This window comes from Ovis canadensis, chromosome 4 (assembly GCF_042477335.2).
Source record: "Ovis canadensis isolate MfBH-ARS-UI-01 breed Bighorn chromosome 4, ARS-UI_OviCan_v2, whole genome shotgun sequence".
Classification (NCBI taxonomy): Eukaryota; Metazoa; Chordata; class Mammalia; order Artiodactyla; family Bovidae; genus Ovis; species Ovis canadensis.
The window spans coordinates 109105904-109131331 of NC_091248.1; the positions used below are offsets into that span (position 1 = coordinate 109105904).

A 25428-nucleotide genomic window follows, 5' to 3' on the forward strand; every position below is an offset into this window, starting at 1 on the left:
TACTGAAATATTTTACTACAGTCAGAACAAAATTTAGTGTGATTTCCTTTCTAGAAAGTTCCAAATAATTGGGAGGTAAATATATATAAAATTTATATATACACATATACACACACACTTATAAGGAAGACATACAAAATTTGATAAAACGATGTAAAAAAGTAAGCAATAGTAAAATAAGACAGAGAAAGACAGATACTATATGTTATCAGTTATATGTAGAATCTGAAAAATAAAAGAGTGAATATAACAAAAAGGAACAGACTCACAGATAGAGAGAACAAACTAGTGTGTAATAGTGGGGAGAGGGAAGAGGGAGGGGGCAAGATAGGGGTAGGGGATTAAAAGGTACAAACGACTATGTATAAAATAAATGAGCTACAAGGCTATATATTGTCCAGCACAGGGAATATAGCAAATATTTTATAATAAATATAAATGGAATATAATCTTTAAAAGTTATGAATCACTTTGTTGTACACCTAAAACATACAATATTGTAAATCAGCTATAACTCAATAAAAAGGATAGGAGGGAAGCAAGATACAGTAGACCCACCCAGACCCCTTTTCCTGGTCAAGAGCGCTTATCCCTAGCTACTATGAATGTTGGCTGTCAACATATCAGGCCCCATCCCTCTCTGGAGTATTGCCATTAGCCAAATGGGGTTGCCTTACCCAGGAAACCATGCACCTGCTTTCCGTTTATCACTTCCCCAAATGTCAGTCCATCACTGACTGACTCTGGGTACAAACAGGTAGTCTTTGCTTCAAGGTAGAGTCAATGCTGTGCTTCACTGTATGCCTGAGAGCTCTGAATCCAGGCTTCAGCAGATTCCACATCCTTGCTTAGCTATTTTTCCCTCTCCATCCCTGCTTCCCAAACTCACCTTCTCCTGAGAACTCCCTCAGTAAATCATCTAAACAAGAATCTCATCTCAGGCTCTACTTGTAGGGAAATGGAGAACCTGGGATTTTGAATGATGATTACCTTAGATCGGGAGAGGTTGGGACATGAGATAAGGGTCAAAGCCCTTTGGTGAGTTGAAGGACCTGAGGTTTTGTTTTAGGTTACCTTTTTTTTTTTTCAGGTAAAAAACCTAATTCAACAGCTAAATAACAAAAGAAGGCATGCCATTAACCAAGGATTACAATTAATCCTTAATTACAATTAATTTGTAATTACAATTGCAATCAATTTGGATTAATTACAATTAATTACTTTGGCCACCTGATGTGAAGAACTGACTCACTAGGAAAGACCCTGATACTGGGAAAGATTGAAGGCAGGAGGAGAAGGGGACAACAGAGGATGAGATGGCTGGATGGCATCACTGACTCAATGGACATGAGTTTTAGTAAGCTTTGGGAGCTGATGATGCACAGGGAGGCCTGGCATGCTGCAGTCCATGGGGTTGCGAAGAGTCAGACACAACCGAGTGACTGAACTGACAATCTATTTCTAGGACTTCCCAGGTGGCTCAGTGGGTAAAGAATCTGCCAGAAATGCAGGAGACACAGGAGACATGGGTTTGATCCCTGGGTTGGGAAGATCCCCTGGAGGACGGAATGGCAACCCACTCCAATATTCTTGCCTGGAGAATCCCATGGACAGAGGAGCCTGGTAGGTTACAGTCTATAGGATTGCAAAGGGTCAGACACAACTGAGCATGCATGCATGGACCTGAAATCCAATTTTTAAAAATGTTTACAAAGATACAGTTTTTTTTTAAGGTTTTACTATGCAACATACACGCAACATGCATTTATTGAGAATCTAATGTATGCCAGGGACAATTTTAGATGCTGGCAAGCAATGTTAAACAAAAAGACAAAAATCCCTTCTTGCATGGAATTTCACTGTAGTTGGAGAGACAGGAAGTTCTCAAGAGAATTGTTAAATTAAAATTTTAATTTGGGAAACTTCCCTAATGGTTCAGTGGCTAAGGCTTCTTGCTTCCAATGCAGGGGGCCTGGGTTGGTGAGCTAGATCCCATGTGCTGAGACTAAGACCTGTCACAGCCAAATAAAATAAATTTTAATTTGGGTAATGAGAGATGCTATAAATAAAACCAGCTGCTGTCAGGAGAGTGATGGGTGGTGGTGGGGCCTCTAGATTGGAAATGTTAGAGAAGATGGCATCTGGCTTGTATAATATTATAATATTATTCTTACCTCTCTTCCTTGTATTCTTTTATACTCCCCCAAACCATGTGAAAAATGTGGGCTAATGTTATCCACGTTTTACAGGTAGAAAATCTGAAGAGCAATAAGGTTCTTGCCCAAAACAATATCTTCTGTTCCTAAGTGAAGACCCCACTGAAAAAGAGAAGAGCTAAATCATAAACATTCATGGACACAACTTGAATTTTTGAATCACATTTCAGTTCAAAAGGCTCTCATACCTCATCAAACCAGTCTCCATGGAATTTTTCACTATTAAGGACATGGAAGAGGATAGAAAAGGGATAATCCATTGATAATGGAAATAAAGTATTTTAAATTCTCTTTTTTGTAGTACTGGGAAGGGGCTTGCTGAGCCATTTTCAAGTCTTATACCCAGTCCTGTTGGGGACCAAAAGAAGACCTTCTATGAAGTAAATAATAGGATGGGGTAGGGGTATAGTCCATGGCTGTGGATGGAATTAGCTACTTGAAACCAGAGCTGCTTATTGAACTGCAGCCATCTGGGGACTTCAAGGCAGACCATATCCACTTGTCTGTGTTACACATGGCAAGGGGCAGCCAAATAGCCCAACTCCTTCACTCAGTCATGTGACCTTGGGCCTTGCTATAACCTCTGGGAGCCCTAGTTTCCTTTTCTTTAAGATGAGGATAGTGGCTGTATTTATAGTGACTTATGAAGAGGATTCAGTAAGCTAATGCATGAACGTCTTCAGCACTTTGCCTACAGGTGGAAGTACTCCATATGTGTCAGCTTGAATTATTATTCTCACCAAATGTTAAAAATTCATTTATGAATGAGGCATTGGCATTTTCCCTTATTAGAACCCTTATTTATTTATTGGCCACACCTCGTGGCATGTGAGATCTTAGTTCCCTAACCAGGGATCACACCATTGTGCCCTGCAGTGTAAGCACAGTCTTAGCCACTGGACTGCCAGGAAAGTCCCATAGAAGCCATAGATTTTTTTTAGACTAGTCTTAAGACTTAAAGATCTCAATAATTCACAGAAAAGCACTGGTTGGATGTTTCCATTTTGAGTATTATTTGGGTTTTGAAATTGCGGGGTTCTTTCTCTGGGAGCTTTTCTGTGTTAAACAGATATTGATGCCCTTTTAAGTAAAAGGATTAGTCAAAGGAACATGGCCTGAAACTTCCATAGGTCCAGCTTCCACGCACAGCCGTGTCAAGTGTGTAGGGTTACCATTGGTTTTTACAGGTGCTGCCTGCTATAAGTCTATTTTGGGTGAAGTTGAGGATATGTTCCAGTTTTGGAATGTCTTATGTAGATTGTACTTTTTTTATGTCACTATCTTCAGACCAACTATGAAGAATCATTTTTATCATTATCATCATCATCCTTATCTTTCTAGTTGATGAATTCTGGAATTTTGCCAAACCAGACAGCTTGTAAAATAAATTCTCTCTACTGTTTGTATTGAGCCTTAAATCATGAGCACCAGCTGTTTCTTGTATTTGAAGTAAAGCTCCAGGTGTACTGGTGGCATCCAGAGAGCATAGGCAGTTTTTTCCTCCTTAGAATATATGGGTACCGTGTGCAGCTGGGCAATTTGTTCCTTTAACTCAGAAAGTGAATCTCATAGTTTTTGTATTTCTTACAAAGCTGAGCTCAGCAGCTAGTAAATATTTGTCGATTTGATTTGCTGTAGGGCAGCAAGTTAACAATTGCATAAGCTGTACTCTCAACAAGTTCAGGCAGCAGAAAAAGAGTACTTTTTCCAACAAATATTATCAGTGGAATTCTTGGAAAATAGATAGGAATGTATATCCCTCAGTTCTAAGAGAAACAACATAAATTAAGCCTTCAGAGATAAGGAAGACTTGATGTTAAGTTGCTTGCATTTTTGTAATGATTTATATTTAAAAAATGCTTTTATTTATACTGGATAATTAAATTATCACAACCACCTGGGGATACATGCAAGCTGGGTATTCCTGTCCCTATTTACTGATGAGGAGTCAAAGAATTAAAGAGGTGAAGTAACCTGTCCAAACAAAAACAGATGGAAATGGTGAAGCAGATTCTCTAGGCCAGCACTAGAAATTGTTGCTGAGAAAGCAATTTGAATGCTTTTAAAATGCACAGAGTTCCTCCAGCTCTTTTGGTCTCACAACCCTATACTACCTTCCTGACCTCTGATAGCTTTGAGTTTCTAGGTTTGCAGCGATAAGAGGGAGTTTAGGGAAGAAACAGGAGCCACATTCTCCCTCTCCGGCTACCATTGCTGGCTGATGACACCCACAATTGAGGGGCATTGTGTGGTTCCCATGGGTCTGCCCCCTGTGCCTGCACCTAACATTGTCATCAAGGGACAATATTTTAATTATTATGAAACATCTGGAATGGACCAAAGACACTATTTCCATACATTAGGTACTTCGTGCACTTTCATAGAGATTAGACAGCCTATGGAACCACCTACTCCCATCTTTAACTATTAGCCTCTTGAAACCTTGAATGACAAAATGCCTACTGCTCTCAACAAACAGATACATTCTATTTGAGTATTTAAACGACTTGACCTAACCTTCAGTTCAGTTCAGTCGCTCAGTCGTGTCCAACTCTTTGCGACCCCATGAATCGCAGCATGCCAGGCCTCCCTGTCTATCACCATCTCCCGGAGTTCACTCAAACTCACGTCCATTGAGTCGGTGATGCCATCCAGCCATCTCATCCTCTGTCGTCCCCTTCTCCTCCTGTGCCCAATCCCTCCCAGCTGGTTCCAAATAGGAAAAGGAGTACATCAAGGCTGTATATTGTCACCTTGCTTATTTAACTTATATGCAGAGTACATCATGAGAAACACTGGGCTGGAAGAAGCACAAGCTGGTATCAAGATTGCTGGGAGAAATATCAATAATTTCAGATATGCAGATGACACCACCCTTATGGCAGAAAGTGAAGAGGAACTGAAAGGTCTCTTGATGAAAGGGAAAGAGGAGAGTGAAAAAGTTGGCTTAAAGCTCAACATTCAGAAAACAAAGATCATGGCATCTGGTCCCATCACTTCATGGGAAAAAGATGGGGAAACAATGGAAACAGTGTCAGGCTTTATTTTTTGGGGCTCCAAAATCACTGCAGATGGTGATTGCAGCCACGAAATTAAGACATTTACTCCTTGGAAGGAAAGTTATGAGCAACCTAGATAGCATATTAAAAAGCAGAGACATTACTTTGCCTACAAAGGTCTGTCTAGTCAAGGCTATGGTTTTTCCAGTGGTCATGTATGGATGTGAGAGTTGGACTGTGAAGAAAGCTGAGCGCCGAAGAACTGATACTTTTGAACTGTGGTGTTGGAGAGGACTCTTGAGAGTCCCTTGGACTGCAAGGCAATCCAACCAGTCCATTCTAAAGGAGATCAGCCCTGGGTGTTCTTTGGAAGGAATGATGCTAAAGCTGAAACTCCAGTACTTTGGCCACCTCATGCAAAGAGTTGACTTAACCTTAGAAAATCATTAACTCAGATTTTGGACTCTCAAGGGCAGAGCCAAGGTTTTATTTATTTTGGGTCCATAGTATGTGAGCAAAAAGTGGTGACCCCTACAGCAGTGTCATTTTCACATCTGATCCACTTGGCTAATGGGCTGAGGCAGTCTCCCTTCCTTGGCTCTGAGTACCTTGCCATGGTATTTTTCTCTTCTGATGGATGTAAGAAGCCCAGAGGTCAGGGAAAGCGAAGACCTCCTGCTCTCATTTCAGCAAATCTGTATGAGAAAACTCAGAGAAGTCAGGCTCAGTGGGAAAGGAAGGATGACCTATCTCATTGTTGTGAAGTGGTATTATTTCTTTATTTAAAATTAAAACAATATATATGTATTTCAATATTTTATTATTTGTTTTTGGCTGTGTCGTGTCTTAGTTGAAGCACGTGGGTTCTGGAGTTGTGGTGCATGGGTTTAGTTGCCCTGCAGCATATGAGATCTTCGTTCCTCCCTGAGGGATCGTACCCACATCCCCTGCGTTGGCAGGCTGATTCCTAACCACTGGACCACTAGGAAAGTCCCTAAAGTGGTATTTCTAGATACTTCTAGCAGCAGTTGGTGGTAAGCAGGTATTAACTTGCTAAGGAGGTATGTCAAAGAAGGCCCCATATCTTCCTCTCTCCCTCTTGCCCCAGGGCCATCAATAGGATAAATATCTTATAGGCATGCTTCTTTATGTCCTCCAGGCTCCTTGAGCCCTGGCAGGAAGTCTAGGAGCCTTCTGTTTACTCAGGAATACAAATAAGGTACTCCTGTAGCCAGAAAGATACTTGTTCAGGCTGAAAGTGGACAAATTGCTAGGCTGGGATGCATGCATGCTAAGTCTCTTCAGTTGTGTTCAACTATTTGCAACCCCATGGACTGTAACCTGCCAGGCTCCTCTGTCCATGGGTTTCTCCAGGCAAGAAAACTGGAGTGGGTTGCCATTCCCTTCTCCAGGGGCTCTTCCTGACCCAGGGATTGAGCCCATGTCTCCTGAGACTCCTGCCTTGTAGGCAGATTGTTTACTGCTGAGGCTGGGGAAGGCCTGCTAACTAATAGCACTGGCTCTGGAAGAGGGATTTCCCCTGCTACTCTTTGCCAGTGCTGCAGGGTTGGGGAGAGATAGAAGTGCCAGCTCTGCGGGCTCAGAGGTCAGTGGTATCATAACCTTTGGAAATTAAACTGAAAGATTGAGAGGAGGCAGTCCAGAGATAATTGTTCATACTCCCATAGAAGGAGCAATAATAACACATTGATCAGTGTTTCCCTGGGTTGCTCAAAGCTGATGGACTGTTTGCTCTAGTAGTATCAGAATTTCTCTGACACTTGAATCCCAATTTGTGGACCATTCCTCAGCTATTAGCACCATCCATATTTGAGCAATGTGAGATTCAGAGTAAAGTTGTTGTTTAGGATTTAATGGCCATGTATTCTAAATCTCTGTGTTTTTGTTAACACCCTGAATTGTCTGTCAAATTTTTCAAGATCTTAACACCCAAGGTGTTTCTATGATCTTGGGAACCAAAAGGTCTCACTCTTACTGCAAAACCATCTTCCAGAGTCAAGCTGCCTTCTCCTTTCATATATGGTAAATTTCTGAACATGTATATATACAAAAGTTTACAGTAGACACATATTCTAGTGATAACCTTTCCGACCCAGGGATTGAACCCGGGTTTCCCGCATTACGGGCAGATGATTTACCGTCTGAGCAGGGAATCCCGGTAACCTTTCTACTCAGAGTCAAATGACAGCATTAGGCTATATCCAGGAGCTTGTCAGAAACAGAATCCCTGGCTCCACTCCAGACCTTCTGAATCAGAGTCTGCATTGAACATGATTCTCAAGTAATTCACATGCCCAGTAAATTTTGAGAAGCACCGAGCTAAAAATATATTTACCAACTATACCTCACCTCAGCATCTTTTAGACAGATGTTCTCCACCCTGGTTGTACATTAGAATCACCCAGGGGTTTTGCAAACTACTGATGGCTTGGGTTCCACCTCAGGCCAATTGAAACAGAATCTGTGAACATTGGCTTATAAAGATCTCAGCTGATACTAATGGACAACCAAGGCTGAGAGCACTTTAAAATTTCAGCTGCACCGTGCAACTTGCAGGAATCTTAGTTCCCTGACCAGAGATCGAACCCAGAACCGCAGTAATGAAAGCACCGAGTCCTAACCATTGGGCAACCAGGGAATTCTCCCTGAGGAAACTGTTTTGAACACAATTTCCAGTGCAATTTTCACAATGTTTTACACATGGATAAATTCTCCATGGATCTCTTATCTTTCTGCACATCCAGATGATCTTTTCAAGGATGTTAGAACAGTAAATAGCTTTGGAGGATGGAGATAATGTTCCTTCTGGAGTGAAGGAAACAGTTGTTTACTGTTCAGTATAGTAGAATAGTCAGCATATTCAAACTGCAGAAAAATAAAGACAAAAAATCTTGAAAGCAAGAATGGGGAAAATGACCTTACAACTTACAGGGCAACAAGCATAAGAATTACAGTGAAATTGTCAGAAACTGTGAAAGCAAGAAGAGTGTGGAGTGAAATATTTAAAATTTTAAAGAAATTAAGACAAACAGGATTCCTGCCCAGTGAGATTATCCTTCAGGACTGAAAGAGACTCAAAAAGGCTATACAGTCTTGAGAAAAGGACACGGCTGGAGATATCTTGCTGCTTGATGTCAAACTATACTACAAAGATCTAATAATAAAACAGTATGGTACTGGCAAACACAGACACACAGACCAATGGAACAGAAGTGAGAGCTCAGAAATAAACCTATATGCGTAAGGACAATTTATGACAAAGGAACAAAGAACATACAATGGAAAAAGGATAGTCTCTTCAATGAGTAGTGTTGGGAAAACTGGATGGTCACATGAAAAAGAATGAAAGAATGAAATAGTGGTCTCACTGTCTTACACTGTACACAAAAGTTGACTCAAAATGGATTAAAGACTTGAATGTAAGACCTAAAACCACAAAATTGCTAGAAGAAAACATAGGTAGTCCCTGGTGGCTCAGATGGTAAAGAATCTGCCTGCAATGCCAGAGACCCGATTTCGATTCCTGAGTCCGGAAGTTCCCCTGGAGAAGGGAATGGCAACCCACTCCAGTATTCTTGCTGGTAGAATCCCATGGACAGAGGAGCCTGACTGGCTACACAGTTCATAGGGTCACAGAGAGTTAGAAACGACTGAGCGAGTAACACTTAACACTCAACCTCAAAGACATGTAGTGATATCTCAGTAACGTTTTATGGATCTGACTCCAAAGGCAAGAGAAACAAAAGCAAAAATAGACAAATGGAACCACACCAAACTAAAAAGCTTCTGTATAGTGAAGGAAACTGTCTTACATTGAAAAGGCAACATATTGAATGGAGAAGGTATGTGCAAATCATGTATCTGATAAGGGTCTAATATGCAAAATATTGGGCTGGGCAAAAAGTTCATTCAAGTTTTCTGTACCATCTTAAAGGAAAACCTGAATGAACTTATAGGCCAACTCAATATATATATAAAGAACTCATATAATTCAACAAAAAACCAGCAACCTTGATTAAAAAATTGGCACAGGACCTGAATAGACATTTTTTTGAAGAAGGCACACAGATGGGCAACACGCATGAGTAGATGTTCAGCATCACTGATTATTAGGGAAATGCAAATCAAAACCACAATGAGAGATCATCTCCCATCTATTAGAATGGCTATGACTGAAACGACAGGAAATAACAAATGTTGCAGAAGGTGTGGAGAAAAGGAAATCCTCATACACTGTTGGTGGGACTATAAATTGGTACAGCCACCATGAAAAGCAATATGGAGGTTTCTAAAAAAAATTAAGACTGGAATTACCATTTGACCCAGCTATCTCACTTCTATGTATTTATTTTAGAGAACATGAAAACATTAACTCAAAAAGATACATGCAACACTATATTCATTACAGCATTATTTACAATAGCCGAGATAAGGAAACAACCTAAGTGTCCATTGATGGATGCATGGATAAAGAAGATGGGTGTATACAAAATGGAATACACTCAGACATAAAAAAGAGAAATCTTGCCATTTGCAACAACATAGATAGATATTATGAAATAAGTGAACGAAGCCAGAGAAAGATAGATACCATATGATTTCACTCATATATTGTATCTGAAAAATAAAACAAATGAACAAATAAAACAAAAATAAACTCATAGAAACAGAGATCAGATTAGGGGCTGCCAGAGGGGAAGGGAGTTGAGAGGTGGGTAAAATAGAGGGAATGGGGTCAACTGAATGGTGATGAATGGTAACTAGATTTGTGATATTTATTTTATGGTATATACAGATTGAATTATAATGCTGTACACCTGAAACTTATATAATAATTAAATGGTTTAGTCACTAAGTCGTGTCTGACTCTTGCCTACCTATGGACTGTAGCCTGCTAAGCTCCTTTGTCTATGGGATTCTCCAGCAAGAATACTAGAGTGGGTTATCATTTCCTTCTTCAGGATAATAATGAAATATCAACATTAAAAAAAAGAGTGAGGGGATGACAAGCAGAGAGGCAAAAAAAAAAAAAAAAAAAAGACAAAACAAAACAGAAAGGGGACTTCCCTTTAGGTCCAGTGGTTAAGACTGAGTTCCCAGTTCAGGGGCACTGGTTCAGTTCCTGGTTGGAGAACTAAGATCCTGCATGCCGTGCAGAGCCTGGCCTAAGACATTAAATAAATAAATAAAGATGAAAATTTCTTTAAAAAAAAAAGAATGAAGAAGAAATACTTTTTCAGACAAACAAAATCTGAGGCAATTCATTGCAGCAGGCCGGCTCTGGAAAAAATATTTTTTTAAGTTTTTCAGGGAGTAGGAAAATGACATAGGTCAAAACGTTGTATCTATATAAAGAAAGTGGGAGGAATAAAAGAAGGTAAAATAAAATATTTTATTTTTCTTACTCTTAAAGTGATCTGAAAGATAACTTTAAAAATAGTAACAATTAGATTACAGTTTATGGATATGTGAAACATACTATATTTCAGCAATGTTATATGGGGCAAGAGGAAGAAACTGAAAATATTCTAAAGTATCCACACCACATGTGAAGCCGTGTTGTTTGAAGGCAGTCATAGAATAATTAAAAGTGTACATTGCAAATTCTAGGGCAATTACTAAAATAATTTTTAAAAGAAGCATTCTTGATAACGCCAAGGGAAAGAATAAAGTGGAATTCTTTGAAGAAAGAAAGTCACTCAGTTGTGTTTGACTCTTTGCGACCCCATGGACTGTAGCCTACCTGGCTTCTCCATCGGTGGGATTTTCGAGGCAAGAATACCGGAATGGGTTGCCATTTCCTTCTCCTGGAGATCTTCCTGAACCAGGGATTGAACCCAGGTGAGAGATGGATTATAAAGAAAGCTGAGTGCTGAAGAATTGATGCTTTTGAACTGTGATGTTGGAGAAGACTCTTGAGAGTCCCTTGGACTGCAAGGAGATCCAACCAATCCATCCTAAAGGAGATCAGTCCTGGGTGTTCACTGGAAGGACTGATGCTGAAGCTGAAACTCCAATACTTCCGCCACCTCATGCGAAGAACTGACTCATTTGAAAAGACCCTGATGCTGGGAAAGATTGAGGACAGGAGGAGAAGGGGACGACAGAGGGTGAGATGGCTGGATGGCATCACCGACTCAATGGACATGGGTTTGGGTGAATTCTGGGAGTCAGTGATGGACAGGGAGGCCTGGTGTGCTGTGGCTCATGGGGTCGCAAAGAGTCAGACACGACTGAGTGACTGAACTGAACTGAGCTCCTGCGTTGTAGGCAGACACTTGATCATCTGAGCCATCAGGATAGCTCTTTGAAAGGCTCAGTCAAAACAAGAGAAGGTGAGACTTCTCTGGCGGTCCAGTGGTGGGTGATCCCAATACAGGAGTCAGATCCCACATGCCACAGCAGAGAGTTTACACGCCACAACTAAAGATCTCGCAGGATGCAACTGAGACCCAGTGCAGCCAAATACATAAATAAATATATATTTTTTAAAACCAGAGAAGGCAGGTAAAGAGGGGAACAAAAGAAACAAAAACAAGTATAACACATAGAAAATGGTTACAATAATGGTAGATATCACTACAACTATGTTGTTGTTGTTCAGTTGCTCAGTCGTGTCCTACTCTTTGTGACCCCATGGACTGCAGCAAGCCAGGCTTCCTTGTCCTTCACTGTCTCCTGGAGTTTTCTCAAACTCACGTCCATTGAGTCAATGATGCTATCCAACCATCTCACTCACCCTCTGTCACCCCTTTCTCTTCCTGCCCTCAATCTTTCCCAGCATCAGGGTCTTTTCAATTGAGTCAGCTCTTCTCATCAGGTGTCCAAAGTATTGGAGCTTCAGCTTCAGCATCAGTCCTTCCGAGGAATATTCAGGGTTGATTTCCTTTAGGATTGAATGGTTGGATCTCCTTGCTGTCCAAGGGACTCTCAAGAGCCTTCTCTAACATCACAGTTCAAAACATCAATTCTTCGGCAGTCAGCCTTCCTTATGGTACAACTCTCACATCCATACATGACTACAGGAAAAACCATAGCTTTGACTATATGGACCTTTGTTGGCAAAGTGATGTGTCTGCTTTTTAATATGTTGTCTGGATTTGTGATAGCTTTTCTTACAAGGAGTGAGTGTCTTTTAATTTCATGGCTGCAGTCACTGCAGTGACTTTGGAGCCCAAGGAAACAAAGTCTGTCACCATTTCCATTGTTTCCCCATCTCTTTGCCATGAAGTGATGGGACCAGATGCCATGATCTTAGTTTTTTTAATGTTGAGTTTTAAGCCAGCTTTTTCACTCCCCTTTTTCACCTTCATCAAGAGGCTCTTTAGTTCCTTTTCACTTTCTGCCATAAGGGTGGTTGTCATCTGCATATCTGAGGTTGTTGATATTTATGCTGGCAATCTTGATTCCAGTTTGTGATTCATCCAGCTATATCAGTAATAGTTCACTCCAATGATAGTTCGAGTAATATTAACTCCAACTATATCAGTAATAAATTTAAATGTGAATAGTCTAATACATCAATTGAAAGACCAAAATTGTCAACTGTATAAAGAAGATCCAACTTTTAAGTTACCTGCAAGAACCTCCCTTTAAATATAAAGGTTCAGATATGTTAAAAGTATAGTGATGGAGAAAGCTATTCCGTGTTAACACTAGTTAAAAAGAAAGTTGTAGTAGCTGTCTTAATTACAGACAAAGCAGACTTCAGAAAAAGGAAACTTATCAGGATTAAAGAGGGGCATTATATAACAATAAATAATTTAACTTTCCAAGACTATATAATAGTTCTTAACATGTTTGCTCTTGCTGCTGCTGCTAAGTCACTTCAGTCCGACTCTGTGCGACCCCATAGACGGCAGCCCACCAGGCTCCCCCGTCCCTGGGATTCTCCAGGCAAGAACACTGGAGTGGGTTGCCATCTCCTTCTCCAATGCATAAAAGTGAAAAGTGAAAGTGAAGTCACTCAGTCGTGTCCGACACTCAGCAACCCCATGGACTGCAGCCTTCCAGGCTCCTCCGTCCATGGGATTTTCCAGGCAAGAGTACTGGAGTGGGGTGCCATTGCCTTCTCCCTTAACAGTGTTATAATTAATGAGACAAAAACTATAAAACTGCAAGGAGAAATAGAAAAATCTGCTATCTGGTTGGGAATTTCAAAACTCTTCTTTCAGTAATTTTTAGGTTAACCAGGCAGAGAATCAGAAAGAATATGATTGACCTAAACAGCACCATCAATTGACTTGATCTAATTGACATTTATGGAACACTTCATCCAACAACAATGGGATACACATTCTTCCCAAGTTCTCATGAACTTTCACTAAGATAAGCCACATTCTGGGTCATATACACAAAAAAATCTGGTGAATTACCTGGTGGTCCTGTGGCGAGGACTCTATGTTCTCACTGCCAAGGACAGAGGTTCAATCCTGGATCAGGGAACTAAGATCCTGCAAACCATGGTATGACCAGAAAATTTTTTAAAAACTTTAAAAATTAAAAAAACTAGAAATCATAGATTTCAGGTTCCCTACACTCAGGGTTCCTCTCCTATAATTTGATGTATTGCCTGGGCAGATGTCACTTGACTCTCTTTGTAGAAAACAGGGCTCAGGGAATTGGCACGAGTGCTGATATTACCCTGAGTAATAAAATCCTCTGTGACCCAGGGTTTTGTGTCTTTTGCTGGCATCCATGAAACAGTGGCAAGCCAAGTTAATTTGAAGTTGGGGTAAAAATTTGGCCTTTCAGTGTCCTTGACAATGTCTTCTATAGTTTTAATCTTTTCCTGTCCAAATCAATACCTAGCTACCTTGGTTATGCAATGAGTGTCCAAGTGAGGCTATTTGTTTCCAGAATGTTTATTTCCATTCATGTTTATCTCAGTTGCATCAAGTTTATCTCCACTGTTTAATCACTGGCACTACAATTTTCAGTTTGTTATTTTCCATTTTTACAAAATGTGGGCAAAATGTACAAATGATGCCATTTGGATAAAATCAGGTAAGGTGAGGAGCTAAACTGAAGGCACCACCTCCACCCCCAGCAACTCCTTCTGTTGCAAAAGAGGCTGAATTCAGCACATACAGGAAGTGTTACTATGTAATTGGTGTAAGTCAAGGAGAGCATGATCCTTGACCACAGTCCTTCAAGGTTCATGAAGTAAACATGGACCCAGAAGTAGTCTTAAAAGTCTTGATCCCGAGGCCTGCCATAGGGGAAGATGGTTCTAATGCAACACGACAAAAAGGAGCAGTGAAGATTCAATATCTTGACCACACATTGGATTCCAAAGGCAGAACCTTGTTGATGTATGCTGTGCTATGCTAAGTCACTTCAGTCATGTCTAACTCTTTGTGACCCCATGGACTGTAGTCTGCCACGATCCTCTGTCCATGGAATTTTCCAGGCAAGAATAGTGGAGTGGGTTGCCATGCCCTTCCCCAAGGAATCTTCCCAACTCAGGGATCAAACTCGTGTCTCTCAGGTCCAGCTTTGGCAGGCGAGTTCTTTACCAGTAGTGCCACCTGGGAAGCCCGAACCTTGCTCATAGCAGTACTCAAATAGCGTTCCCCCCCTCGTAATATGTTGATTTCAAAAACAGGGAAATCCTCTAGTATCTGTCAACATTGATTTAAATAAATTTTAATTAAAAAAAAAAACCTCAACACTATGTTAGAAAATAGGTACTCATAGAAATAAAGGCATGACAGTGTGAGATTTTTCAAAATCAATTAGTGCCAGATCATTAGGCCAGCATTCTTCAGATTTTTTTACCCTGCCCTCCTACAATTAAAAAGTTTGTAGTACATCACACCCAATATAATTACATATCTATAAATTCTGTATACATACCATTGCATTATCATGTATTTTATAAAACACAAACAAAAATTGAAATAAAAAGTATGAGATAAAAATACACTAGAAGTCATTAATTTCTACCTTTCTCCCCAGTAGGAGTGAATGCCTGGCTTTGGAAATCATTGGCTTTGATTGAAGAAGGCTTCTATAGCTTTGGAAATCATTGGCTTTGATTGAAGAAGGCTTCTATAGCTTTGGAAATCATTGGCTTTGATTGAAGAAGGGTTCTAACGCACATCTCTGATTTCCCTTGAGCTTTCTAATAGCTTCTAATAGTTTAGTAAGTGAATTCTTGCCTCTTCAACCACACCAGGGGGTGGGCAAACTACAGCCTGCAGGCCAAATCTAGTTCTACTTAGTTTTGTATAGCCCCAAAACTTTTTTAGAGTTTTAAATATAAGAAAGACTATTCAGTGAGATTCTGTCTTGCCTCATGCCCTTCCCCACCCTTCCCCGCCCTGCCAAAGACTGAAATATTTACTATTTGGTCCTGCTGGCCCGCAGATAGGGAAGGTGTCTAGTCACCTTGCCTTTCTTCCATACAGTAGGGTCTTCACCCGCTCTTCCCAGGGCTATATAGGGGGCTCCCTGGCTGTAGGGGTGGTCCCTGGCTGCAGATGCCTTTCCTCCAAAGAGTAGGAAGTGGGTTCTTGGGTGGTGGCTGCCAACCCTCTGCCTCACTGAGGAGCAAGCTCTTGTCCTGTGATCTGGGACACCTCATCATCATTTGCTGGGTGGTCCTGGTGTGGCCAGACCCTCAGCCACAGTGTGGTGAGACCTGTGGACTGAGGGCCAGAGAATGTCACTTGGCAAACCCTCTCCCCTTGAGGGACTGAGTGGAGGTGGAATAGAGCTGGGGTCTCCCCATTAGGTGGCTGACCTGGTAAGGCAGAGGGAGGGTGTACTGCAATAGAGAGGAGGCCAGCTGGCTGCCTAAGTGGAGGCAGCTGTGCGGCAGAGGATGACCCAAGAGCCTGTCATTAACTGCTGGACCTAGGTTTGGGGATGGCCACCCGTTCTGGGGGAGGGGAAGGCAAGACCCTGATATCCAAGGATTATACTCAAGTATGATACCATGTGAGGTCTCTGACTGTGCATGATAAGAAAGGAGTCCAGTAACTACAAGTGGGGAGCAGAACAGAGCAAAGATTTAGGTTCTGAGCTTGTGGATGCAGAGCTGGTAGATGCAGGCAAGGACAAAGCCCGAGAAAGAAGGGTTTGTTTTCCTAGGCTTTGGGCAGTTGGATCAACATAATAAGTAGGTCCTGGGCAGTGCCTGGGCTGTATGCAAATGTCCTGGGGTCATACAGATGGAAGACACAGCCCCAGCCCACGATGAGCTTGTCTCATATTAGACGGATTCTTGTGAAGAATTAGAATTTATATGGTGTGTAATGATAGAGGGAGGCATGAGGTATGATTGGAGATATGGTTGGTCAGCTATAGCTTCCCTTGTGGGGATGATCCCAGTGTGGGATTTTTCAGTAATAAAGTTGATTTAGAAACTCTAGGCTAGAGCAGCCTTAACCCACTGTATGGTGGGTCATTGTTTTCTTGGATTTTCAGTTCTCAATTTCCTTTGAAAGCACCTGTTTGGCATATTTCTGAAAGGTGGGATAAGCGTGTTTTGTGTTAATTAAATCACATTTTGAGTGTCCTGGGGGAGTTATATTAAGAGACTGTAGTAAATCCTCTTGTTAGTCAAAGAATCCTTTTGTACTGTGAATAATGATACTCGAGTTTTTCTGTTTTTTAAGATTACTTTTGATGTATTTATTTCCATTAAGCACCCAAGGAGGAATTTTGGAAATTAAACATAATTTAGTTTGTGAGTTTTATGTTGGAGCACCTCATGTGATCTCTGGAGATTCTTAGGGAGGTTTCTAACCAGGAGTGGGAATTAATACTTTTAATGAAGAAAAGATCCGGGGCAAGAATCAGATTTCCTATAACCTCTTCACCCTGCCTTGGATGGTTGACTCCTTCATACTCTGCCTAACTTAGCTCAAATTCCAGTCTCTCTCTTTTTTTGTTTTGAGCTTAAATTTTTTTGTGTGTGGTAAAATATGCATAACATAAAATTTACCACTTTAATCATTTTTAAGTGTATAGTTTATTTGCATTTAGTACATTCACATGTTGTACAATCATCAGCACCATCCATTTCCAGAACCTGTCATCTTCCCCAACTGAAACTCTGAACCCATTAACCACTAACCCCTATGATCCTTTACCCCCACTAGCCCTCAGTAACCATCATTCTACTGTCACTATGCATTTGACTATTCTAGGTATCAAATGCCACTTCTAAAACTTCATTTTTACTTAAATCAGTTTCACAGCACATGGTTTCAAGAGTCAAGTAGTTCTGTAAAGACTTGTAAAAAGCAGCTAAGTCCCGCTCCCCTTTCCTTCTTCCCATGTCTTGCTCTCCAGCGACAACCAAATTGAATTCTTTTAACCTTGACATTCACATCCATAAACCTTGATGTGGTGTTTATATTGCTACTTCTTGCTTTTTTAAGTTTTAGGCATTTTCTATTGATTTCTCACTATGAAAAATAAGAATTTAGCTTTCCCATATTACCCTTAAGATAGGTTTTACTATGAAGTATATGTACAAGAGCCTGTGTAAAACTTTCATTGCCTCTTAAAATTAACTCTTTTACCCACCATTCAGCATTAACAAGAACAAACACACCTTAGAAGCCTCTTTGCACACCCTTCCCTTCCCCAGATGAAACCACAAATCCATGATAATAATTTCCTTCCGTTTCCTTGTAATATCAGCTGTGCACATATTCCTGGACAATGTATTGTTCTGTCTTACCTGTCTGAACATATATAATGGAAACATATAGTGCATGTTCCAATTTGGCGTCTTTCACTCAACATCGCTGTTTTGAGGTTTGTCTGCTGGATGCATGTAGCTGTAATTGGTTCATTTTCTCTCCTCTGTTGTATTACAGCTACGTCTCCATTTTAGAAATGCAATCTTGGACATAAATCTTGCTGCATGGGCACAAGAGCTTCTTCATGGCATATAGCTGGGTGTGGAATTGTTCGGGTGTAGTATATGCGGCTTTACTAGGTAACAACGGTGTTCTGAAGTGATTTCACCACTTTAAAGCTCCACCAGGAGTGATGAGAGGTGCTCTTGCCCTCGACTCCTGGTATTGACTGACATTTAACTCTTGACAATTTGGTGGTATGATATGGTAATTTCATTGTGGTTTTAATTTTCTTTTCCCCAAATACTAAGTATAACTTTCATATGTTTATAGATCATTTGTGAGTCTTCTTTTGAGAAATGGATTTTTGTGTTCTTTGCCCATTAAAAAATGATTCACAGATGTTCTTTTTATATCATGGATATTGTTTTCCAGTTTTATGTATTACCAAAAAATCCTCTCAGGTTGAGGCTTATTTTCTATTCTCTGTTGCAAAGTTCTTAATTATAATGTAGTTGATTTTACTCATTTTTTCCCTTTATGGGAAACTTTATAGTTATGTTTTTTATTTTTTGCCTTTACATCTTATTTAGAAAAAATTATTACCTATTCCAATGTCATAAAATATTGTTTATGTTGTCTTCTGAGAGTGTTATAATTTGTCTTTACATTTAAGTGTTTTAATCTACCTGGAACTGATTTTTGTTTGTGGTAGGATTGAGATTTAATGCCATTTTCCTCATATAGATCTATGGTTGTCTCAGCAACATTCACTGAATAGTCTTTCTGTTCCACAATGATGTGCAGGGCCAAGTCTGCAAAAAACCGAAGTTTCCAAATATGCTTGGGTGTGTTTCTGCTATGTTCTGTTTATCTGTGCCAATACCATGCCATCTCAATTACTATAGTTCTGTGTTATTTTTAAATTTTCGCTTGCTTGTTAGTTTTCGGCTGTGCCGGGGCTCCGTTGCTGGGCGGGCGGGGGCTTCTCTCTAGCTGCGGCGCCCTGGCTTCTCATTGCAGGGGCTTCCTGTTGCAGAGCACAGGCTCTTGGGCACATGGGCTTCAGTAGTTGCGGTTCTCAGGCTCTAGAACAGAGTTTCCGGAGAAGGCGATGGCACCCCACTCCAGCACTCTTGCCTGGAAAATCCCATGGACAGAGGAGCCTGGTAGGCTCCAGTCCATGGGGTCGCGAAGAGTCGGACACGACTGAGCAACCTCACTTTCACTTTTCACTTTCATGCATTGGAGAAGGAAATGGCAACCCACTCCAGTGTTCTTGCCTGGAGAATCCCAGGGACGTGGGAGCCTGGTGGGCTGCCGTCTATGGGGTCGCACAGAGTTGGACACGACTGAAGCGACTTAGCAGCAGCAGCAGCAGCAGCAGCAGCAGAGTTTCATATAGTTTTATAATATGTACTAGTGTCTGATATAGAAAGTTCTAATTAGTTCTCCAGGATTCGCCTGACTCTTCTTTTGGCCTTTATTTTTTCATATACATTTACATCAGCTTATGAAGTTGTATGGGCTGTTGGATTTTTAAAGATTGGAATTATATTGAATCTCTAAATCTATTTGGGAAGAATGTAATTTTCCCAAATTACGTTCCCAAATTTGGGAAGAATTGAAATTCCTTATCCTACAATAAAGTATATCTTCAGATTTATTTCGAATTTTAGCATTTTTCAGTAAAGCTTTATAATTATCTTCAGGGGGGATTGCACATTATTTGCTAGAATAATTCCAAAATATTTTTATATGTTAAAAATTCTTGGGAAATTGAAAGTAGTAGTGACCCTCTTTGGAGAAGGCAATGGCAACCCACTCCAGTACTCTTGCCTGGAAAATCCCATGGATGGAGGAGCCTGGTAGGCTGCAGTCCATGGGGTCGCAAAGAGTCAGATACGACTGAGCAACTTCACTTTCACTTTTCACTTTCATGCGTTGGAGAAGGAAATGGCAACCCACTCCAGCATTCTTGCCTGGAGAATCTCAGGGACAAGGGAGCCTGGTGGGCTGCCGTCTATGGGGTCGCACAGAGTCGGACACGACTGAAGTGACTTAGCAGCAGCAGCAGTGACCGTATTGTTTCTGATAGTGCCTTTTGCCTTGATATTTATTTTTATCTTATATTAATAAAGCTACAGATATTTTCTTAATAAAGCTACAGATATTTTCTTTTGGTTAACATTTACCTGACATATCTTTCCCCCCCACTTTTGACTTTTAGTTTCTTTAGTTCTTATGCTTTAAGCATAGCTCGTGTGAACACATATAGCTAGGTTAAAAAAATCTATTCTGATAATTTTTGTCTGTACTAGCGGGTTAAAATCATTTAAATTTAAACTGAAATATATATTTAGGTAAGTTTCTTCTTTTTATGCTCTCTTTGTCATACTTTTACCCCCTGCCTTTTTAACTTTCCTTTCTCATCTTTTGATTTATTTTTCCCCCAGTATTTTATTTCATCTTTACCCTTTCTACCTGTTTGGAAGTTACTGCTTTAGCAAATTGAACATACATACTTAATCTAAGTCTAGAAAATTATCACTATCTACCCTTTCTTCCAACAGTTCTAGGTTAAAACACTTAAACACTAACTCTGATTATCTACTTGCAAGTAACTTGCTTTATTGTGCAGGATTTAAAGTATTGATGTTAAGCAATCCAGAGAAAAGTATTTTCCAAGAATTCATAACAATAAGTAAGCCTCTACATGAGTCTGTGGTCTAAATTTATGCTAACTATGCTGTCCAAAATAACTCAAGCAAATAATTTAGAGTGATCTCAGGTTGGTAGTGCCCCCCCCCCGCCGCCCCCACGCCCCTACCACCGGCAACTCATAAAAGTAAATACAAATCCTCTCTGGAGGAACTCAACTTCAGTCTAGGCCTCAAAGGAATTCCACAGATAAAGGTCCAAAGAAAATGATTGACTCACAGATAAATGGCACAAGAAAACAATGCGCTTTTTGAATAAGAACCAGCAGAAATAATATGCGGTAGACATAGACTTACAGTCTTCAGATACTGCAGTTACCTGACACAGAGTCTAAAATTACTAAATTTTATAAGTTTAAAAAAACAAACAAGAGGTTCTAAAATAGATAATAGGGGAGGGAGGTGGGAGGGGGGCTCATGTTTGGGAACGCATGTACATCCGTGGTGGATTCATGTCAATGTATGGCAAAACCAATACAGTATTGTAAAGTAAAATAAAGTAAAAATTAAAATTAAAAAAAAAGATCATTTCACCATGTAAAAAAATAAAATAAAATAAAATAAAAATAAAGTAAAATAGATAATAATTGCAAGTCTTTTGGGCTCAAAAAGAATCAAATAGAAATTCCAAAAAATGAAAAAGGAATACCATATTGTGTTGACTATAAAATAAGATTGTAAGATCCAGCATAATTTTATGGGCCATCAAAAACACTGCCAGTTATCATTCAAGAGGCCACTGATTATAAGATGCTCCTGGACTGTTGCAGGGGTGTTTAAATCTGAGAGGAAAGTTGTTTCAGAATTGATGAACTATATAAACTGAAAGTTAAAAAACTAGCAGATTGATTAAATTACAGATTAAGCTCAGCTGATGAGAGAATCAGTTAACTGGACTAAAGAAACAGTATTCAATGTAAGTAAATTGTCCAGATTGTAGCCCAGCGAGACAATGAAATAGAAATATGATAGAAAGACTACATCTTAGAGGATAGAATGAGAGCACAAAACATATACCTAATAAAATTCCAGAAGGTAATAAAGAGATTGGGTAAAAGCCAATGTTAAAAAGTATAATGACTGAAAAATTCATGAGAATAGTGGCAAGATAGCTATCCCCGGATACAGGAATCCAATCTCAAGCAGGATAAACCAAAAGAAACTTGTACCTAGACACATTATTGTGTATCTGAAGAATACATGAAGATAAAACTGCAGAACATCAAAGACAAAGAGGTCTTCAAAGCAACCAAAGGTAAGATCACATACTAAAGAACAGTAAATAGACTAATTGATTACCTTTTAACTGTGAAAGTGGAAGCTAGAAGACTGGGGGATAATGTTTTCAATGTGTTGAGAGAAAAACAATCAACCTAGAATTTATACTCAGTGAGACTCTTTCAAGAATTAAAGCAAATAAAGAATTTTCAAACAAAAACAGAGAGCTTTTTTTTTTTTTCACTAAAGGAAACATTTAAATATATACTTCAAGTAGGAGGAAAATGACCCTAGATACAAGGTATATTCTTCTAAGGAGGAAGATCAAGAACTCTATAGAGTTGAAAGACCTCTACTCGTCATGGGAAAAGTTTGCTTACCTCTCATGGGTCTTGCTTTTACTTCTTTTGGGATCTGTGGATTCTTACTTTCATGCCAACCCAGTGAGGCATTGTATTAAAAATATTTTATCTAGCACTTTACTTATTTCATTTGGGCAGGATTGGTCAGGTATATGACAGGAGGTGAAAGTCCTTCTAACAACTTCTTTAGAGTAACTCTCCTTGCATCTTCAGTCTATATGGAATCTATGTTACCTGTCCTTCTGGCACACTGTACCTTCCCCTTGTAACACATACATCAGCTATATTTTCACATTTATTTGTATGCTGTTTCAATTGTCTACTTAGCCCAGTAGAAACCTAAGGGCCAGATCTGTATCACTCTATTTTATTTCCACACCTTAGCAAGTGCTTGGTCCATAGTAGGTCTTCAGTAAGCATCTACCGAGTAAATAGTGTCTACTTAATTAGACATTATCTAATGTCTAAGTAATGTCTACAAATAAAAATTAATTAACGAGCAATTAATTTTGAGTGAGAAGCCAATGTTAGGTATTAAACACAGCTGTGTGTGTCTGCTTCGGATCCAGCCATGGAGTCAGTACTTAGGGCTGGTGAATTCCCACACAACTGTGCTGTCTTATAATATGGCACTCATTAGCCACATGTGGCCATTTAAATTATTTAAATCAACTAAAGCTAATTAAAAATTGAAATTCCTCAGTCATGCTAGCCACTGGTGGTTATCCTATTGGATGCTGCCGACGTAGAACATTTCCATTATCATAGAAAGTTCTACTGCATGTGCTGCCGTAGAATTCTCAAGAATTCTTAACTGTGCCTCTGTCTCTCTTTTGCTCTTGCTCTCGATCTCTCTCTCTTTCCCCACCCCTAAAGCAAGTGCAGGGGTTGTCTTATTATTAGTGACTTACAATGATGCTTTTGAACAAGAAGATGCTGGGTACTTTGGGTGACTAGTACCATCCCACTGTTTTTCTTTTAAATTCCTGAGCTATTGTTTACTAGTATATTCTTTTATTCCAAATTTCTACTGACGCTGAATGTTACTTGAGTAGAAAGCCTAATTGCTTTCTTTTCTAGGTCCTTAAACTCTTTGCTAATGTTTCAGTCTGAGAGTTCTCAAAGCCAGGGTTCTAGGAGAGTTTGGCATGTCTGAACAGCTGAACTGCGAGATAATGGAGTAGGTCCGGCGGGGTGTGGGAGCAGGGCATTCTCTCAATAAAAGAGCTCTCCTCTCTGCACACATGGCCGGTTAATTGGCCATTCTGGGAAAGCATGGATGGGGAGGGGGGCTTCTGAGAATCGCCGGTGACAGTTAAGTGGCCTTTTGTTGACGTCCTCTGCTGAACAACTTTGTTGGATTTAGTCTCTGCCTTTCCTCCACCTCCTGCAGATTTTCTGTTAGATTCATCATTTACCATTCAGGCATCATCTTTCACTTTCTCCTTCTAATATGACTGCTTTGTATGCTGGACTCTGCTTTATTCATACTGTTCCCAGACCATAAAGGGGGCTGTGTGGGGCTTCAGCAGACTGAGAAATTGACTCTGCTCTCTGTTGAGAACTATAATAATGACTGCAGTGACCTTCATGTCTAGCAGAAAATGCACTACCTATCCAGGCATAATGGTGACCACCTGAAGACAGCAAAAAGGGACCCTTCACTGAATTCCTTCTCACAGAATAGACATTTCCTTTGTTCTTCGCTCCATTTTCTTCTCTCCCCTTCTCTCCACTGCAGCTAGAGTCCTGACCTAAGATGCAGCTGTGACTAAGAGCTAATGCTTTGAGATAATAAAGACATTCTATTTTGCAGGCTTTGCCAAGCTAATTCACCCAAGTTGTCTCATCTAATATCCCCCAGAAAACCCTGTGAGGTAGGGAGGAGAGATATTATTAACCCTATTTGACTGATGAGTAAATTGAGACTTAGAGAGACTAGGTCAGTTGCCCCGGATCCTTTAGACAGGAAGTGAGTACCCAGCTCTGTGTCTAAACCCGGTGTTGTTTCAATGGCTTCCACAGCCTTATGTTCAAGGATCATATGTGTGAGTGGATGGGGAGGGAGAAGGAGCACAAAGAAGAGATTAGCAGGAGACTGGAAAGAAGCGATTTCCTTGGGCCTATGACTTCTCTCAGCCTTTCTCTGTAGATGGAGGATTCGATATTCACGAGAGGCTGGCCCAGTAAACCTCTGGGAAGGAAAACAGCTAAAGGCCTTGACTTCCTCTTTCCCTACCCCTGCCCCCTGCACCTTCCCAGGAGAGGACTTGCCTAGAAGTGGGAAGAGACACCCACTTCTGGAAGGCCTGACATGTGGGAGTCCCACACAGGGTCTCCCTAGAGAGAGCCTAACGCACGTCCTCTGCCGGGCCTGCCGGCTTTTAGGTGCTCTGCTGTCCTGAGGCCTGCCCATGCCTGTGTGCGAGGAAAACCCCTAAAGTTCGCCTGGAGGAAGAAGCATGCAGAGTTCCCCTGGAGGAGGCGTGGTTCGCAAGTGGTCCCCTGTGGGCAGGCGGACACTCCTGGTCTGCAGCTTTATCCTGGCAGCAGCTTTGGGCCAGATGAATTTCACAGGGTGAGTGGCTGCTCCTTAGTGGGAGGGAGGATTGCCAGGAGCCGGGTGACTTGGTGGCCCAGTGGGACCTGATAAGGGCAGAGGGATTCAGGATTTCATTTCCCATCCTGAACCCACTTCTTACTCCTTCACCTGCCAATTTCGCGTGTGAGGGCAGGACGCGCAGGTGTCTTATTATTCCTCCCCAAATCTAGAGTTCTTAGTCTACGTGAATCCCAAGAATCCAAGAATCCCCTGAAACCATGTGTAAAATTTTGTGTGTATCTACTTTTTCTCCAGTGTTCATAACTTTCCTCTGATTCTCAAAAAAGTCATAATCCCCAAAGGCTATGTGTTCCTAATGTGTGGGTGTGGTATTGTCCTCCTTTGAGTAAAATTAAGTATGAGTATTACATACCAGGCCCTCTACAGACATGATTGCTCAGCCTTCCAAAGGCCCCGCAAAGTGAGCACTCCATAGTATTTCCATAGTGGAGAAGCGGAAACACAAGCTTAG

The 25428-nt window shown here is 40.6% G+C and overlaps 1 protein-coding gene across 5 annotated transcripts in view; it reads left to right on the top strand.

Annotated features, from left to right (window-relative positions):
• The window catches only part of LOC138438923 (carboxypeptidase A5), a 96877-nt gene that overhangs the window by 51585 nt on the left and 19864 nt on the right, over positions 1-25428 (top strand). For 2 of the 5 annotated variants that reach the window (XM_069586964.1, XM_069586972.1), the window contains one exon: positions 24743-24932. In XM_069586964.1, coding sequence (XP_069443065.1) covers positions 24817-24932 — 116 coding nt within the window. In that variant the 5' untranslated portion in view covers positions 24743-24816. Of the gene's footprint in view, positions 1-1465; positions 1624-24742; positions 24933-25428 lie in introns of those variants that run through there. The other 3 variants (XM_069586965.1, XM_069586963.1, XM_069586971.1) reach the window with 3 other exon arrangements.